Here is a 20,351-nt window from a genome sequence, read left to right as displayed (position 1 = left end):
CGTTCCTATTATCCTTGGCAATGTGTGAAAATGGAATCTGTATCCTTGTGAGATAATGTCTAGGACCCATTTATCCTTTGTGATGATGTGCCAGTTGTCTGCAAAAAATGCTAATTTTCCTCCCAAGGGAGCTGCCAAGAGAGTTTTGCTTGGTAGTTTGAGGGTTAAGTCATTGTGTTTGTCTTCTAGTAGTTTGGGGCCTGTCTTCTCCTCCCTTCTGTGTTTCAGTGCCCCAGTGGCGAGGTTTGTAAGAAATTTGTGCTCGACCTCTGCCCCTTGGGCATCTGTATTTACCCCTCTGTGGCCTGTCAGATGCTGGAAAGGACCAATTTTTTGTTGGCCAATTTCTGCTGAAATGAGGGGGTTGTACCTGTTAAGAAATCCTTGACCATCTGCATAGACTTTGCCTTATCCTCCATTTTCTTTAAAACCTCTTCTGCTTTGACACCAAATAAGACATCCTGCTGCAAAGGTGCATCTAGTAATTTTGCTTAAACATGATCAGACAGAGTTTGTTCCTTTAACAAAGCATGCCTGCGTATGACAGACCCAGTAACAGCTGCTCTAAAAGAAGCTTCCAAGGAATCATATCCACATTGTAAAGTATGTTTGCCCACCTGTTCAGCTGCATGCAACAGATCTTGCATTTCCTTGAATTCAGACTGTTGAATGTGTGTGCTCATCTTTTGTTTTAATTGAGACATTAGGAATTGCTGATATTTCAGCATGTGAAATTGACAATTTAATGCTCTCATAGCTAGAGTAGCTGAGGTGTAAACCTTCTTCCCCCACCTATCTAGTGCTCTAGAGTCGCTTTCAGAGGGCACAGGATTTTTAGCCATAGAAGCCTTAGCCCCTTTGGGACCCTGGGAGATTGTTTCTGGGTCAGCAACAGGGCTTTTGTAAAGGAATTTGTGCGAGTCAGGCACTCTAATATCTGTCTGGTTTGGCTGGAGCAGGGGGCAGAGAATCTGGATTTAGACTAGATTCTAAGTAAACATCATCCACAATGTCTAAAACTGGAGGGATAGCAAGAGGTCTGTGCTGGGGAAGTAAAAGAAACTCTCGGAGCCTTTTCTTTGAGTCGGAGTAATCCTGACCTTCCCAGTGGAAATGTTCCCTCATGGTATGTAAGGTTTCCCCAAAGGAATAGTCTTCAGGGGGAGATGCTGAGGGAATGGAGTCTTCAGCATCAGAGTCTTCATAAGAGGAAAGGAATAATCTTGTTCCTCAGAGGAGTCTGAGGAAATAGAAACTTGATCAGAGGAAGCATAATCCTCATCTTGTCTTGGCCTTTTGTCTGGGGGGGGGAACTGGGAGCCCCTGATCAGAGTAATCAAATCTTCGGCCATCTTAAGCATCTGTTTCTTAGGCATGGGGCCTTGAACTGGAGACTGATGTACAGCCTTTTTAGGTTTTAAAGGAGACTTGAGCTTAGCATAAGATTTTATGGTGAGAGTAGTCGGTCTAAAGACACCTTCTGGAACCGAAGGTGCTTCCACAGCACCTGCTTCTCCTTCTGCAATGTTGTCGGTAGGGCCTAAAGAAAATGGCTGTGACAGCCTAGTACTCTTTGATTGAGAATCCGAAGCTGTCTGGGGTTCCAATTCTGCGGTCGTCAGGGGCTACGTAGGCGCCTCACTGAAAACCGGAGACAGGCCCAGCCGAGGCCTCGGAGTCTGGCTTGGATCTAGGCTGCCTGTCCTTGTATTTGCGTTTTTTATGCACGCCAGTAGTTGGTTGCTCCGACGGCATAGTATAATTAAATTTCCTACCGAAGTAGTGTAGAGCGAAATCAAAGCGTTGCTTTATAGTTCGCTTATTAAACCTAGCACAAAACCGACAACCAGTGACATCGTGGTCTGGGCCTAAGCAAGGTATACAATAAGAATGAAAGTCCTTATGAGGTATTTGCTTCCCACAAGAAATGCAATTGTTAACTTTTTCTGACATCGGACTGAGGCAAGAAACGGTTCCCCAATGGGGTACTTAGCTTTTGAAGACTTTGGACTGAAATTCGATTCGAAAATCTCAGGTGTCGGCCAACCGGCACTTGCGAACTGCTTCTGCTTCGGGCACCGCGCGGCAAGAAAGACTGAAGAAAATGGTGTCAGATGCCTCTTTTATACCACTGGCACACTAACGTCAGGGAAGAAGCAACAGCAACCCAAGGATAACCCAAGTGTGATGACTGCACCAGGGTAACACGATGAACATCTGGAGAGCATTATACAGCTGTTTATGCCTGGTGATGCACTCATCAGTACAGAGGTTTGATTAAGGAACTATACAGCAGAAATGTACTAATACACCTCACTAACATTTGTTTAGGTCAATGCAGGTAAGGTATTTTACTGTCTAGACACTTGGAAGTTAAGCACCTACATTAGTGTTTAGTCTCTTTAGTTGCAGGACTAGTGTCTGTGGGTGCTCTGTGAGTGCCCAGTGCTTAAGAGAGAAGTTTGAAACTTCCACTGCTTAATATGGGGGGGGGTGGGGGGGGGGGCAGAGACCTAACTGACCTGAAGGGTGGCTTGGATTACTGAAAGAAAAACAGAAGAAAAATGTGAGAGAGCATTGGGTTAAGGCAGCACATAATGTGTGACCAGTCAGATTGGACTTGGTTTAGCAATAGTCAATAACAAAAACATCAGGTAATGGTTATTCTTGCTTCAGCACCTGATAAAATCTTTTCTTATGGCAACATACAAAAATAAAATTTCAATATATAAAGCAGTTTCCTACTAAATTAAGCAAGATACACTTTCAATATATTTAAAAACTAGTCAATGCAGTTAGACAGAGCAGTGAAATGCAACATGTGAAATAGCCCTTCTGGCTCTAACAGTAAACAAGGAAAACAGAACATATCTAGGTGCATATGTGACAGCAGTTCATTTAAGCAGAATTATCTAAAGGCATCCTGCAGTGTTAAAAACATAACAGAAACAGATAATTCCTTAGTACAACAGCTTATACTATGTATTAAACAACAATGCACAGCATACCTTGAATACAAAAACTTACAGGAGGATGATTACATACCGGGGAGACAAACAGCTGTTGTGGGATTTGAAACGAACAAAAAAAAAAAAAAACAAAATGCACCCTGGGTTTAAATTACCTCAGGCTATCCAATACAGAACAAGAGCGGGAGGAGGGAGGAGTAAAAACTACAGGGAAGGAGAAGACTAGCCAATGGTTAATGAACCTTGCAGACACTCACTGTGAAGTGCAAGAGGAATAGAAACCACTCAGTGAACCTTAAGAAAAGGTATGCTACTTTGCACAGTCACTCTATTTTACACTGTCAAATCAAGGCAAATTATATATACATATATATATATATACATATATATCTATATATATATGTGTGTGTGTGTGTGTGTGTATATGTGTGTGTGTGTATATATATATATATATATATATATATATATATAGATATATATATATATATATATATACACACACATATACATACACACATACATATATATCTATCTACATGGATCTAGGACGTTTGCTCGAGTGAGCAAACATCCGAATCCATAATAACCTAACACACTTTAACAAAAGCATTTTATCGAAAAAGCGTTTTGTTAAAGCGTGATGCAAAAAAATAAAGCGTGATACAAAAAAATAATAAAACACTACATTTAGCAGGGGGGCTTTGCCCCCCCCCACAACCCCTACTTTAATATTTCCCCTCTGAGACTGCACTACAGTGGGGAAAAGGGAAATTTCCCTTACCCGCACTGTAGTACAGCCTCGGCAACAGGCATACATACGCTAAAGTGCTTCTTCGGTGAAAAGCTCTTTCATGCAAGTATGCCTGGCTGTTTGGGTTTTGTTCATTTGCTCACGCGAGCAATTGTCCTAGATATATATATATATATATATATATATATATATATATGTGTGTGTGTGTGTGTGTGTGTGTGTGTGTGAGATATGGCCAGTAATCCATTATGATTATTTTTGTCAATGCAAACTCATCTTTGCTAAGGCAAAGGAGAAAAACTGTCCAGTCTTAAGAAACTGTGGATTCAACAGAAGTAGGACTATAAATACATTTTCAAAATTCAATGATTCCATGAACACTCTGAATCCCTATGAAAGTACATATCAAACAAGTGGGTCTACTTCACGTTGTGGAAGGCCGACAATATCGAAGCTGATATTGTTGGTACCAGATTAGCGAAAGCAAAAAACATAAAACGTTTAAACGGAAATCTCAGTAAGGGGATATTTCCATTTAGTTCAATGTAGTGCGGTCCCTGAGTTGGTATATTTAAGTATGGGGGGGTGTTTGGGGGGGGGCACATCTTTTATTTATTTTTGTTTTTAGGCTTTTTTCTTTAATCTTTTGATATTTCAGAATTCGATGATATGGTGTCGAACATATCAGATTCGATATTCTGAAACTTCGATAAGATAATACAGACGCAAACAGGTAAATAACTGATTTAGTTCACATGCTACCCTGGACAGCAAACAAAGATTTGTCTTATGGAGACACCAAGTCCTTGTGACAGGACCAGACAAGACTCCTTAGACACACGTATGGAACTCAGAAATTTAATGAATTCAGTTAATTGCCAAAGAGCGAGTCTAAAGAGCCAGACCAAGTCCAGCAAACCAATCAATACAAAATTAGGATACGATTCGTTGGGTTAAGTCCCATAGTGGACAAAGATCTTCCACATGAAGCTAGAAATTGAGACTGTCTCTCAAAATCTTTACTTTCAGTCTGTGCTGGGTCATAATGTGATCACTGGATTGACAATGACCAAGCTGAAAAAAGCAAACTGTGCAGCCTGGCAGTTCAGAAATGGACTTGTCACAACACAGGAAGGACACAGGATCTCACACTGCATGGTAGACTGAGGATGTCCTTAAATTCAGTCAAGCATTTTCACCCAAAACTGCCTGGTCGGAAAAGTACAGTTAACACATATAAATGGTGGATGGTATTGCAAATGGCCCAAATAATCCAACCATCCACTAAAATCACAAACATGAGATGAAACAGGAGACATAAATGTGGAAAAACTGATACAATAATGAAAGAGGTGCCCAAAGCACAGCAGAAAGACCTGGATGCTGACAGACTCTTGGGGAAGACAACTACAGCCCCAATGGAAAAGTTTTCCACCTAGTCCTACATAAAAGCCTCAGACATCTTCCACTGGACAATTCAATTAAAACAAAATGCTGCTTGTTGAAGGTAGTGGTCATCCTAAAAGCAATGGGAACAAATAATGGAATTTGTAGGAACAATACATGCATAATAAAAGCTCAGTAGGAGTAAGCTTTAAGGGAAGGCAGGAATTGAGCAATTTATGCAATGTTGGAAATAAACACATTTTAATATCTTTATTAACATCACTCAAAGATTTTTCTCCCCTTTTTACACATTATACAGACATGTTGCATCTTTGGGAGCAATACAAATATCCTCCCATTGTTTCTTTTTGTATTGCCTTTCCATTCTCATTTCACGGTCTTTTCAAACCTCTTCTGATTGATTCTTATAGTTATCATGCATTATTTTACATGCCCTACTAATCATTTTTGTTTTTATTTTTTAACCACAGCATCCATTTTACACTCGACTATAAACTCAGTCAGAGCTGGTCATTCATTTACACACTATTCCTTTCATCACGCCTATACTCCTGAAGTGAATAATCGTTAAAAAGAAAGAAAAAGTACAGCTGTGTACCTACCATAAATGTAGATGTTAGAGTGTACTCACTGTTGCAGTCATTACACTTGGGGTTATCCTGCTGGCAGGCTACCTGCAGTTGGCCTGAATTCCAAAGTCCTGGTCTGGCGTCGGGTGCTGTCGCCTCTTCCCTGACGTCAGTGCGCCAGGGGTATAAAAGATGCAGCCAATGCCATTTTCTTCAGTTTTTCTTGCCCCAGATGTCAGGTGCCCCAAAAAGGGTAGGCTGTAAAAATTATGATCATAAAAAAGCATGCACATAACCTTCATCTACAAGCAAATACACCACATAGGTTGTATAGAACAGATAGGTACAGATAAGTCCCAGCAAAGAGAAAGGGGGATGGTGGGAGGGTAACCTGGACTGCAACAGTGAATAGACTCTAACATCTACATTTATGGTAGGTACACAACTGTACTATGTTCATCGTGTTTCACTGTTGCAGTCATTACACTTGGGTTGAATCCCAAAGCTGAGGTTGGGCGGCTGGACCTAAATAGAGTTTGGAGTGGCTATGTGGCCCTGCAGAATTGCAGTGGCAAAGCCTGCTCTGGATTTAGAGTAGAGAGGCAAATGGTAGTGCTTTGTAAAGGTGTGCACTGAAGTTCATGTTGCAGCCTCCAAAATATCCTTGGTTGGTACTCCTCTGAGGAAGGCTGCTGAAATGGCTGCTGCTCTGGTAGAATGTGGCCTAATGCCCTTGGGCACAGATTTGCCATGTTGAGAATAGCAGAAACGAATGCAGTGGCCTATCCATTTTGAAATTGTCTGTTTTGAAATCACTTTTCCTTGGGTACCTGCAGCATATGCCACTAAGAGTTGCTCAGTCTTTCTGAAGGCTTTAGTCTTGTCCAAGTAAAAGCGTAGCTGTCTGTGTATGTCCAAAGTATGCAGAAGTCTCTCCCCCTTATTCTGTGGGTTTGGATAAAAGGTAGGCAAATGTATGGTTTGATTAAGAGCCACACCGGACACTACCTTAGGCATAAATGTCGGGTTTGTCCTTAGAGAAACCCTGTCCTGATGGAAAATAATAAAAGGTTCCACAGCCATTAGTGCCTGTAACTCTGAGACTCTTCTTGCTGAAGTTATTGCTTGGAGAAGAGCAGTTTTCCATGACAAGTATTTTATCTCTGCTGTATTGGCAGGCTCAAAAGGAGGCAGTGTGAGTTTTTCCAAGACAAAATTGAGGTCCCATGTAGGTATTGGAGCTCCCCTTGGAGGTCTTATGTTTTTGGCCCCTCTGAGAAACTGTCTTAGCAGTGGATGGGAAAAAATAGGTGGTTCCGTATTGTAATGAGCTGAAATGGCAGAGGCATGGATCTTAATTGATGAGAAGGATAGGCCCTTGTCCAGCATCTCAGTTAGGTATTGCAAAATCTGAGGAATATTTGGTTCAAGCAAGTCAATTCCCTGCACTTGATTCCAAGCACAGAATCTCTTCCATTCGTCTGCATAAGATTTTCTGGTGCTGGGCCTCCTGGCCTCCAAAATAACATCCATAACTCTTTAGATAGAGGTGTGTTCTGAATAATTACATTATCCGCCATGCAGCCAGATTTAGGGTTCTGAGTTGGCTGTGCAGGATCTGACTGTTCTGTTGGGTCAGCAAATGAGGTATTAGAGACAATGTCCAGGCTGGGCCTCGAGACAAACTCTTTAGGATTGGGTACCAGTGCTGGCGTAGCCAGTCTGGGGCAATCAGTATCATTTTTGGCTTCTTAGTATAACCTTTAGGAGTACCTTGGAGAGGAGAGGCAGAGGAGGGAAGGCATATACTGTAAGGGCTTTCCAGCTGAATGAAAGGGCGCCCACTTTCCATGCTTGCTTGTGATAAGTCCGAGTGCAGAATCTCTGTAGCTGGCAGTTGTGAGGGGAAGCGAATAGATCCATGTCTGGGCATCCCCATTTCCCTGTTATCATGTTGAAGATTTGTGGGTCCAGTTTCCACTTGTGAAGATCCATGAGGTTTCTGCTTAGTTCGTCTGCCAAAGTATTTGCCTTTCCTGGCAGGAATTGTGCTTGCAGATGTACTTGATAAGTCAATGCTGTGTTCCACAAAGTCATGGCTTGCCTGCAGAGGGGGTAGGAATGTGTGCCCCCTTGCTTGTTTATGTACCACATGACTGTAGTATTGTCAGTCTTTATCAGTAGTTGTCCTGGATGAAGTAGGTCCTTGAAGGCTATCAGGGCATTTTGTACAGCTAGCATCTCTTTTTGATTGATATGAAGATGCATTTGGTTTGTGGGCTATGTGACCTGAATACATTTTCCTGCCATGTGCACCCCCCAGGCATAATCTGATGCATCTGTCGTTAGTGTTTGCCTGGCAGTGGGTAAGGTGAATGGCTGTCCCTTGTGGTGGTGACAGGCCTGTGCCCACCACTGAAATTCCTGTTGCAGGCAGGGAATGAGAGAAATTACTGTTTTCAGGCTGTGGCAATGTTGACTCCAAACACTTTTTAGATACCATTGTAGTGTCCTCATATGCAGTCTTGCATATGGAATTAGTAGAATGCAGGATGCCATGTAGCCCAGAGCCTGCAGAATTTTTCTTGCAGATAACTGGGTCTTTGTTGCCATGTCTTTGAAGTAAGAAGTCAGATGCCTTTGTCTGGCGTGAGATAAGCCATCTGGGCATTTGTATTTAAGCTTGCATCCAGGAATATTATCTCTTGAGAGGGTACTAGTTTTGATTTCTTTTCATTTACTGTGTACCCTAGGCAAATTAGTAATCTTTTTACAAACGCCAGATGCTGTAGTAGAATATCTCTGTCCTTTGCTTGAATAAGGCATTTTGTGAAGACCCTGGGTGCAGTAGATAAGCCAAAGGGCAGTGCAGAGAATTGGTAGTGCAATGAGCCAGCTATGAATCTGAGGTATCTTCTGCAAGATTGTCTGATTGGGAAATCCAGTATGCCTCCTTGAGGTCCAAAGTTACAAGCCAAGCCTTCTTGTCCAGCATGGGCAGAAGCTGCTGTAGAGTCAACATTTTGAATTTTGGGACGTCCAGAAAAGTATTTAGAATAGACAGGTCCAGAATTGGTCTCCAGGCTTTGTCCTTTCTTGGTACTAAGAAAAGCCTTGAATAAAATCCTTGTCCCTGCTCTTGGTGTGGCACTGGCTGAATAGCCCCCATGTCCATGAGAGATGAAACTTGTTTTTGTGCCTCTTGCCATTGACTGCATGGCAGGTCTGGCATGCCTTTTGCATTTGGAAGGGTGTGAAAGTGGAACCTGTAACCCTGAGAGACTATATTTACGACCCATTTGTCCTGGGTAATCTTGTGCCAGTTTTGTGAAAAAAGTGCTAGCTTTCCCCCCAAGGGTGCTGCCAAAAAAAAGTGCTTGGCATTGGCAGAGGAAAATCATTGGGACTGTTTTCTATAAGGCTGTGATTTGTCTTCTCTGCTTTTGGAGGTAGAAGCAACCCATTGTTTGGGCCTGTATGAGCCCTGGGGCTGTTGCCTGCCTGCCTCTAGGGCATCTGAATCGGCCTCTTTGTGGTCTGTCTGACACTAGAAAGGACTAATTTTTACAGAGCCAGTTCCTGCTAAATCTGGGTGGCTGTACCTGTAAGAAATCCTTTACTGTCTGCATAGACTTTGCCTTATCCCCCATTTTCTTTAACACCTCCTCTGCCTTAACACCAAACAAAGTATCATGCTGTAATGGAGCATCCAATAATTTTGCTTTAACATGATCAGGCAGAATCTGTTCCTTTAACCAAGCATGCCTTCTAATAACAGAACCTGTAACAGTGGCCCTGCATGAGGCCTCCAGTGAATCATTGCTGCATTGCAAAGTATGTTTTCCCACTTGTTCAGCTGCATGCAATAAATCCTGCAAATCCTTGTTCTCAGAACATTCAGAATGTCAACATTTTTTGTTTTAACAAAGACATTAAGTATTGCTGATATTTGAGCATATGAAACTGGCAATTTAAAGCCCTTACAGCCAAGGTAGAAGAAGTGCAAACTTTTTTCCCCCCATCTGTCCAAAGCCCTAGAAACTCTTGTCTGAGGGGACAGGGTTTTTGGCAGAAGCAGCTTTGACCCCTTTGGGACCATGTGAGATACTTTCTGGGTCAGCAGCAGGGTTTTTGTGAAGAAATTTATGGGAGTCTGGGACCCTGTAGTATCTGTCCGGCTTAACAGGGGCAGGAGGCAAAGAGTCTGGAGACAGGCCAGACTCTGAAAAAACATCATTTACTATGTCTAGAACAGGGGGAATTGCAAGAGGTCTGTGCTGAGGAAGTAAAAGAAAGTCTCTTAAGTCTTTTCTTAGAATCGGAATAATCCTGGCTCTCCCAATGGAAATGCTCCCTTATGGTATGCAGGGTTTCCCCAAAAGAATAGTCCTCAGGAGGAGAAGCTGAAGGAATAGAATCTTCAGCATCAGAATCCTCATAGGGAGGAACAGAATATCCCTGATCAGAAGAGGAATCAGAGGAAATGGAAACCTGATCAGAGGAATCATATTCAGTGTCTTGCCTAGGCCTCTTATCAGGAGGGGGATGGGAAACTCTGATCAACGAAATTAGGTCTTTGGCCATTTTGAGCATCTGTTTCTTAGGCATAGAAGCCCGTCCTGGATAATGCTGAACTGGTTTATTTGTCTTTAAAACTGTTTTAGACTTTCTCTTGGATGCTGAAGTAGGCTTTATATAAAGTTGTATAGGTCTGAAGACACCCTCAGAATCCGATGCCTGCTCAGTGGCTCCAGACCCATCTGAGGGATTAATTTCCTAAGGGCCAATACCTTGAGTATCCAGAGGCCTAGCTGTCTCCACGTGGGAGTCGGAGGCGGCCTGCGGCTCTGAGGTAGCGGGAGTCAGGGGCTGCGAAAGTACCTCAATGAGCACTGGCGAACCGGCCTAGAAGAGGCTTCGTTGTCGGTTTTGGACCTCGGATGCTTGTCCTTGTCTTTATCCTTGCGTTTTTTTATGAATTCCGGTAGTCAGTTGTTCCGATGGCATTATGTAGTTAAACCTTCTGCTAAAATAATGAAAAGCAAAATCGTACCGACACTTAACAGTGCGTTGGTTAAATCTAGCACAAAACCGACAACTAGCAACGTCGTGGTCATGGCCTAGGCAAGGAATACAGTAAGAGTGGAAATCCTTATGAGGTATTTGCTTCCCACAAGAAATCCAATTGTTAACTTTTTTTTGACATCGGTCTGGAGCAAGAAAAAAGTTTCCCCAACGGGGTACTTAGCTTTATTGAAGACTTCGGATCTGAAATTCGATTTCGAAAATCTCAGGAGTCGGCCGACCGGCACTTGCGAACTGCTTTTGCTTCGGGCACTACGCGGCAAGAAAGACTGAAGAAAATGGCGTCGGCTGCATCTTTTATACCCCTTTCGCACTGTCGTCAGGGAAGAGGCGACAGCAACAGACGCCGGACCAGGACTTTGGAATTCAGGCCTACTGCGGGTAGCCTGCCAGCAGGATAACCCCAAGTGTAATGACTGCAACAGTGAAACACGATGATCATCATATGCAATGTATAAGTTACAAATATTAACATGGTTTCTTTTTTTCTGAAAAACTTTTACTGACAAGTTTTTTAGCATTAAAGGGCTATAGAAACTACTGCAATAATCACAGCCAGATATATGTACAACCATCAAAAAGGAATGAAATCATGCAAGGAAAAATTTCAAAAATTATAATGTACAAAACAAAATTTTATGCATACCCCTACCACAACTCCCCTTAACATGTTTCTTCTCTTCTATTAATGCATATGTTCAAATGTCATATGGTAAATGAATAAAGGTATTTAAAAAGCTAAAATAAAAAAGATGTTATAAAACAGAATCAGGACCCTCAATCTCTGGAGAGACCAGTATTTGAAGGAACTGGTATGAGGCTCTTCTGAGCCACTTGGTAGTGAACGAAATCAGGACGAACCTTGGCTTTTCTAAGTAGATTATCATTAAATTAAAAAAAAGATAGGGTGGCCTAAAGGAATCCTTTAACTCCTCCCACAGTTCTGCAAAAAAAAAAAAAAAAAAAAAAAATCTGCATCACCAACCCCCCCACTTGGAATGCTTCAAGAATCAGAACACAAGAAAAACACTTTTTCAAATCAATTCAAAAGACAGGCCCACCTCAGGACTGGTCTGTCTCCAAAGACATTTTAACCACTCTCCTAATGACTGAGCATGAGATGTGATCAAGGCATCAACAAAATGTTAGTGTCCACAAATTATGAACCACCAAGAAACTACAAATGGCGAATTGCTGGAGGTATACTGGTTTGATACCGAGATGAAAGATTAAACTACAAGTGCTCAGGCTTTGTGATAATTTCCAACTTGAAAAGGCCAGGAAAAAAACTACTTCAGGTCTCAAAATGACTTATGGGGAAAGGCTCCTCCACTGAACACCATGGACTCTGGACTAGGCAAAGACACAATGAACTTTCCTGCTTTCTAATGACAGGAGGATGGAAAGACCACCCTGTCTGCAGGTTATCATCCAAGACTCACCATGCTACCGAATGAGTGCATGAAATCAAAATGAGACTACCAAGGGAATGAGGACACTGAAGCCACTATCAATTAATTATAGGACCAGACTGACCTAGACCCTCCTGTAAGTTATACAGAAGGTCAAAACCAAAACATGTTCCAGGTCCCTTCCCAAAGGAAAAGGATGACCCTGTACAGGGTCCAGAATTACTTTAAAATGATAATGCACAGCAATAAAAACAAAAATGTCACCTACTGAAAATGTCACCAAGAGAGCACAATAAGGCAAAAAGTCCAGGCAAGATCGTTGTCGAGGACCAGTGAGACACAACCAACAGCAATCGGTCAAAAATGACATCATGTCATATGGTAGGCTCCTCTGAAAACAAGAGAATAGTACAGAAAAGGAGAAGACTACAAGACCTTTTCCATCTGGTGTTCCTACTACTTCAAATGCTCTAACAAGGACTTCAACAGCTTCTTTAGACATATTTTACAATATTACAGCCACTGGTGGGAGTAAAATCTCTCAAGTGGCAGCTACCCGAGTTTGGTTCCTGTGAAGAACTGGAGTGGGTTTTTTTGGCCAGCTTCTGTGGCGAAGTTGGCTGGATTCTGATTGGCTGGCATCTTCATGGGTGGAGCCTTACAGAGAATATTTGGAGGCTTGTTCGGTTCATTGTGCTACTGTGGAGACAGTTTTAAGCCTAATAGGTAAACAAACACAACAGCCCAGTCTACAATGGTTAAGGCAACCTCTTCAATTTCACTGCTTTCTCTGTTGCACTACTACTGAGTTTACCATGCAGAGTAAAGTTAGTCACTTTAACCTACTAACTTACTGACTGCATTTAATCTGGCTGCATCACTGCAATTAGTAGTTGTTCTGCTGTTATGTGGTAAACGCTGGCTACTATGTTCAGCACCAAGTATTTCCAAGACAAAAATTTATCTCTGCGACACCAGCAGTTTAGTGCTGATGCTTTGTGTTTACTCTGTGGTACAAACTAAAGCTACAATATTCACTGCCTAGCAATTGTTCTGCATCACCTGTACAGTACCAGCATTAAGTGACCTGTATAATCCTAGCAGATGTGACTCTACGAAGTCCATCTGTGACTGCTGCTCCCTCTGGTACCATATGTCCTTTTCCCAAGCTCCATTTTTTTCATGGCCCACACTCAAGATTGCAAATGTATGCCTTCCCACAACCCTCCCACTTTCTAGAGAGCACTAGTTCCAGTTTAGGTAAGCTTTTTTCATAATATAAGCCGATTCATTCTCCTGTTCGCAACCAGTCACCCTCCTCTGCACTCTTTACAAACTTCACTACAGAACTGACATAACTGCATGCAGTACTCCAAATGCAGCCTGACCAGCGACTAATACAGTGCAAGTACTACCTTCCAGTCCCAGGATTCTATTCCCCTAAGAATACATCATGGCATCTCTTCAACCTTGGATTCTACCATTCCACACTTTAATTAGTGGCCTTATTTTATAAGTCCTATAGTAATAAACACGCTCATTACAAAATAACTAGGCTTCAAAATTCAGACAACCGCTAAAGCATAAACAGTTCAATGGGCCTATGTAGTTTTCCTTTAAACTTGCATACCGTTAGGTGTTCCAATTAATTAAACTGTATATCTATCCAGCATTTTTCATAATTTACAGTTGCTTACTTTTCCTATTACTATTACCCGTCAGCCACTGTCTTAGTTAGCCTACATGCTCCCTCCCACTTTAAACTGCTTCCACTTATATGTACAGTTTACTCAACTTTGTATTTTGCATCTTTGATCCATTAAGTTCAGTTCATTAAAAGTAAACCATCATCTACTGTTGGTTCTATCACTGTTTTTCACTTCTGGATTTTTTATTTTTTTTTTTTGGCTAACAGTAGGTTAATAGCACTTTACAACATTAAGGCAATCCAGGTTCTGAGGTCCAAGACAAAAGCATCACCTCCATTTAATTTAACCTGTTCAATGGATTATCTGATTTAATGGATCCTGCAGTGTTTGTTACTAGTTCTCCAATTTAAAACATGTCCAGAAAATGTTCCCAGTGACCCCTTCTCCTCTTCCTTGTATCTCTAACATTTATAATCTACTACAGGGAGCATCTTGTGTTATTTGCTTGGAGTATAGCAGTGTCTGTGCAGACATTCCCAAGCAAATACTCTAAATCTACTGAATTATGTTGCTGTTTTGGGGTTTTATATACCATTTGTATGAGGAAAGATATCCCAAGTCCACTTTTTATCCAATGCCACCTACATTTTCTCCTTTTTATGAAATCACCTATTTACAGATCTTTGTATTCCACTACTAAAGTAAACCCTCTGAGCTCCACCCTATAGCTATCAATGTCCGCTATACACATCTCCACTACATCTAGCATTCTGGTGTTCCTACATAAATTTGAGTGTCTCCTCAATCAAAGACATCTTCCTCAGGAGAATACATTTTGGTGATCAAAATGGTCACGTAAAGAACTTCACCCAAATCAATTTCACAGTTAAGAGGGGAGGCTGGACCAGCTGTTGTTCCAGGCAACTTACAAAATCATTTGCCTTCTGACCAAAACATTTTCACTTTATTTTATTTAAATGTTGTAACCAGTTATCCAGCTGGGGTACGGCCCATTTTCAGAGAGAGAAACATCCACCCAATTAAGGCCCCCCCCCCATGCAGGATGCCTCCAGCAACCCTCTATTAACACTCGTATCAACATGGAAACAGGGGGGCCTCTACACAAAGTTCAACAACATGGTACTCTACCATAACTGCTACAGTACCAAAAATCCACAACTATGAGGGGTAGATAATATCATCCTATGACAACAGCAAACAAGGTACCCTGTATCAGTAAATTTCCTGGTCTTCCAGGGCTTCTTTCCACTAACTTTTCTTGTACAAATCAATATATTTTTTTTCTTTTTTTAAAGTGAGACGCTACTCTATAAAATGGACTCCCTAACATTCACATTAAAAACAATGCCAGAAAAAACAGCTTTAAAAAATATAGACATTTTATCTGTTCTCACCTGTTAAAGCGTTGCACCTCAGCTGCACCAAAGAGTTTCCCCTGTCTTTGGAGTGCAAGCCCCTTCAACCTCTGCCAACCTGCATTCACTTCCTCTTGCTTGCGAACAATCAGTTCCTCTTCAGGATGCTTTTCCTGCAGGGAAGACGAAATACCACATTACTATAGTAAGACACTGAACTAAACAGCATTTACAATCCTTAACTTAAAGACATCTACAATGACTGAAGCTGTGACAGCAAACTGCTTCATGATATACCACCAGACAGTATGGAAAAGGAGCGTCATCTAATCTTTCTCTACAAGTCAATTAAACATTAAAAATCCACATTTTTAGATGAAATCTAACACGAAAACTAGTCTTCAAAGTTTGTATTTATGCCATACAACACTATGCAACTTATTTCGTTAACAGAGTGGGTGGGCTGATGCATAAACCATTTTTAGCCACAGGCCAGCTCTGACTGTTACAATTTTTCCAACAGTGAATTATACTTGTTAAATACTGCATAATACAATAAGAGAGAGATATTAATAAATAAAAAACAGCTAAAGAATTAGCATATGTGAGAAGTGGTGCATATGTATTAATATTTACTCATATGTATTAATATTTACTCACTTTGAAAAGAAACAAATGTTATATCTAGTGAACATAAATCAGAAATGTGTTCATTTCATGATAAAGAAGCAAGTTTGAAAAAAGGTAAGTAAGCTGTGCAAGTATGAGCATTCTATTTACTGTTGCTTAATTTTACAGCTTAAGCACAAACTGACCAAAATAAACAAAAAAAACCACCATGGCTTAAGTGTATCACTGAGGGGGAAAAAACAGCATGGAACTAAGTGTGAAGAAGGTGAAATGGGGGTTATGGAAATAACCAACCAATATGATCCTAAAGAAAATCTACAAAAAAGCCACCACCTGTGCCAACAACAAACATACATTGCATACATGATGATGGCAGACTGCCATATTCAAAAAATCAGAGCAGGTCGCTCAGTTCTAGATAAATTCAAGAATGTGACTCAAAGGAGTACTGTAAAGCAGTAGACACCATAGCTGCCAAAGTAACTAGCCTTTTTATTCATTGCCCTCGACACTGACATTATTACGCAGATGAGAACAGGGATACTGCACTTAATGTTTGTATTAAGCAATGTGACAAACTTAACATTAAGTAAAATTTCTGGAAAAGAAACTGGACATCCAGGTTTCAGAAACTCACCTGCACAAGTTTTCCGGCAAACTGGTTCACTTCATTTACTCTCTCTTCATGGGCAGCCAAATCAGTCTGGAATTCCTCAAACTTCTTCTGCAAAACTTCCACATGCTCCAGGTCCTGGCCAAGTTCTTCTGATGTCACAATTGCTTCCTGATAGTCAACAGAAATGGGGAAAAATTACTGGAGCATTCTACTAACAAACACAACATAATATTAAAATTTTAAAAATATCAACTGCCTGTTTAATTGACAGGGAGTATAAAAAGGTTGTTTTCAAAGGTTATTTGTGATCGATGCATTAATGAAAGGCCTGGAATGAGCAAGCAATAAAACATGGGAAGATCCACAGTGAACCACCCATGTTGCCAATAAATTATCAAAAAATATTGCTCTAAAAAGGCCTTGTACAGGTTTGAAAAACTGTTCAGTATTCTCCTAACATATGCTCAAGTCATTATAGAGGCAATATTTTGGACAACTTGCTTAAGAACCTGCAGGCCTTAGCATCACAGCTACTACCAAATATTAACACACACAACTTTCCGCAATAAGCTACGAAAAATATAGCATAGACTATTTTACTTTTACTATTCAGATAACTGAGTCACTTGTTCCTGTAGTGATACTAAATATTTTTAAAATAACCTTAGTGTGAAGATTTTTTTTTCAGAAAAATATTTTGGCATATAGCATAACCCTCAACAAAAGGCCAGGAATAATACTGCTGTTATATTTTGCTAACCAGTTAAAAATAGAAGTCTTGATTTCTGTGGTTTACATTAATAGATTCTGTAGTTCTCAACTGATTTCTTAACATTCTAAAGAAAAGTTATCCCAGACAGCAACAGGAGAACCAGTGATAAAAATTTAAAAAATATACGTGCAAAATGGGACTAATTCAACTTAGTCATACTAGCTTGCACCACTTTATCTCCAGCACCTAACGGCCATCAGACGGCGATACTCCTGCCTGCTGGAAGGATGGATCACAACTGCCTACAGCTATTCGGCAGAATGAAAATTAAAAGCAACAGCGTGACAGAAGTGACTTTCTGCCAAGGAGAAAGTACAGTTGTGTACACTTACCATAAATGTAGAATTTCAGAATGTATTCAATGTTGCAGTCATCACCTGTGGGTTATCCCAGCTGTGATAAGCCCTCGGACGGCGTGAATACCAGTCAATGTTTTTTTTTTTTTTTTTGCATCGGCTGCAGTCCTCCCCTCTAGTCTGACATCAGGTCGTCAGTGCTATAAAGCAAGGCAACCAATGTCATTACATCAGTTTTTCTTGCCCTAAACTGTCAAAAGCACAAAGAAATAAGTAAAAGTGGTCCTGGTGGCAAAAACCCACCATGGGAAGCTTATGTCAACCCTAGGGGAAGATGTGATACAGGGGATGGATGGAGGGAAACCAGGACTGCAACAGTGAATACACCTGAACATCTACATTTTTGGTAAGTGTACACAACTGTACTATGTTCTTCATTGTGTCATTGTTGCAGTCATCAACTGTGGTATGATTCCCAAAGCTGAGGAGAGGGCTGGAAAGATAGGCAAGAGTCCTAGGCATGGGTCACGGCAGGCCCCACAGAAGTGCAGAGGCAAACCCTGCCATAGACTTACAAAAAAGAGGTAGGTGGTAATGCTTTGTAAAGGTATGGACAGAGATCCAGTTGGCAGCTTCCAAGATGTCCCTGGTGGGGGCTCCTCTGAGGAAGGCTGTGGAAGTGGAGGCTGCCCTAGTTGAATGGGTATGGGTAGACCTGGGGGGGGGGTGTTCACATGTAGTCTGTAGCAGGAATGGATACAGTGCGATATCCATTTGGCAATGGTTTGTTTGGAAATAGCTTCCCCCCTGGGGCAGAGGGAAAGCCCAACCACCTGTTGGTCTCTATCTGAATGGTTTAGTACGGTCCAGACAGTATCAGAGTTGTCTATGCACGTCTATCGAGTGTAGAATTCTTTCCCCCTTGTTTTGAGGGTTGGGAAAGTAGGTGGTTAGGTGTATGACCTGGTTGAGGGTCACATCAGATACCACATTGGGCATAAAGGAGGTGTTAGTCCTCAGGGAGACCCTATCTGCATGGAAAATGATGAAGGGCTCAACAGCCATGACAGCCTGAAGTTCTAATAACCTCCTGGCTGAGGTGATAGATAGTAGGAAGGCAGTCTTCCAGGAGAAGTATTTAAATTCTGTAGAAGCAGCAGGTTTGAAATGAGGCAAGGTTAGTTTTTCTAGAACATAATTCAGGTCCCAGGGTAGCGTGGGAGGCCTTGTGGGAGGTCAGATATTAGAAGCCCCTCTGAGGAAATGCTTAATCAAACGATGAGAGAAGAGGGGTGGGTCTGAATCATAATGGGGAGAAATGGCTGAGGCATGGATTTTAATAGAGGAGAAAGACAGGCCGCTATTGAGCAACTCCGCTAGGTAATCCAAGATAAGAGGGATGGAAGGATGAGAGGTACTGGCCCCCTTTAGATTGGTTCCAGGAGCAGAATCTTTTCCATTTCCCTGCATATGATTTTCTGGTGCTGGGCCTTCTGGCTACTGTGATGATGTCTAGGACCAGTTTGCTTAACAGGGCTACTTCCTTGTTAGCTTTTAAGGTATAAGCCATACTGAAAGATTGAGAGTCTAAGTCTGGGTGCAGTATCTTCCCCCTCAGCTGGGTCAAGAGGTCCAGATCAGGGGAAGATGTTTGGGGGGCTGCAAGGTCAGGCTGTGCAGTAAGGGGTACCAATGCTGTCTGGGCCAATGTGGAGCAATGAAGATGGCCTTTGGTCTCTCCTCCTTTACTCTGATCAGCACCTTGGGAATAAGGGGCAGAGGAGGGGACAAGTACACAAAGAGGGAGTTCCAAAGGAAGGTCAAGCCATCCACCTTCCATGCTAGGAGGTGATACTCCCTGGAACAAAACTTTTGCAGCTGGTGGTTGAGATGCGAGGCAAACAGATCCACTTCCAGAGTCCCCCACTCTTGAGAGATTTGCAAAACGATTTCCCTGTGGAGCTCCCATTCATGGGACTCCAGTAAGTTTCTGCTTAGGTGGTCTGCCAGGGTGTTGTTGACCCCTGGTAGGTACTGGGCAATTAGGTGTAGACCTATGGAGGGGGCTGTAAGCCAGAGGCTCATCTGCACAGGGGTAAGACTGGGTTCCCCCCTTTTTATTGATATAAAAACGGACAACACCACAGTAATGTGGTATAAGGGGAACCCCTGGCCTGAGACTGGGTTTGAAAGATGTAAGAGCCTTTTGTACTGCCATTATTTCTTTTTGACTGATGTGCAAGTGTAGTTGCTGGGCATCCCAAAGACCTTGGGTGCACCTGCCTGCTAGGTGAACGCCCCAAGCAATGTCTGAGGCGTCGGTGGTGATGGTCTGGACAGAAATGGGGAGGATGAAGGAAGATCCTTGTTCCTGGCAAAGGCGTCTGCCTCAGAGGGAGACAGGTCTCTAGGGACTGAGAGTGCTGGCACCAAAGGTTCTTTCAATACCACTGAAATTCTCATGTTAAGCCTGGCCAGAGGAATGAGAAGGATGCAAGATGCCATGTATCCCAGGCCTTGCAGGAACTTCCTTGCAGTGAAGTGACTTCTGGAAGCCAGCTGGGTAAAGTAGAGTGGCAGGAAGTTCTGCTTTTCTGAGGATAGGAAAGCCATTTTGAATGCTGTGTCTAGCACAGCTCCCAAGAAAATGATCTTCCTGGTGGGGTTTTGGTTTGATTTCTTCTTGTTGATGGTGAACCCTAGTGAAGACAAGAGTGATTTGACAGAGAAAGTCCTGGAGCAGCTTTTCTCTGCACTCCGCCTGAATGAGGAAGTCGTCCAGGTAAGGGTAAATCTGTATATTTCACGGTCTGCAGAAT

The 20,351-nt window shown here is 42.0% G+C and overlaps 1 protein-coding gene across 1 annotated transcript in view; it reads right to left on the bottom strand.

The window, feature by feature from the left end:
- Positions 1-20,351, bottom strand: part of SPTAN1 (spectrin alpha, non-erythrocytic 1) — a gene marked incomplete in the record, with an annotated part of 2,849,969 nt that overhangs the window by 2,385,395 nt on the left and 444,223 nt on the right. The window contains 2 exon segments of the mRNA XM_044058813.1: positions 15,258-15,391; positions 16,486-16,632. Of these exon segments, the coding sequence (XP_043914748.1) occupies positions 15,258-15,391; positions 16,486-16,632 (281 nt within the window).

The sequence above is a fragment of the Protopterus annectens genome, chromosome 16.part0 (assembly GCF_019279795.1).
Source record: "Protopterus annectens isolate FY-2018-M chromosome 16.part0, PAN1.0, whole genome shotgun sequence".
In the NCBI taxonomy this organism is placed as follows: domain Eukaryota; kingdom Metazoa; phylum Chordata; order Ceratodontiformes; family Protopteridae; genus Protopterus; species Protopterus annectens.
This window is presented reverse-complemented; position numbering and strand designations above follow the sequence as displayed.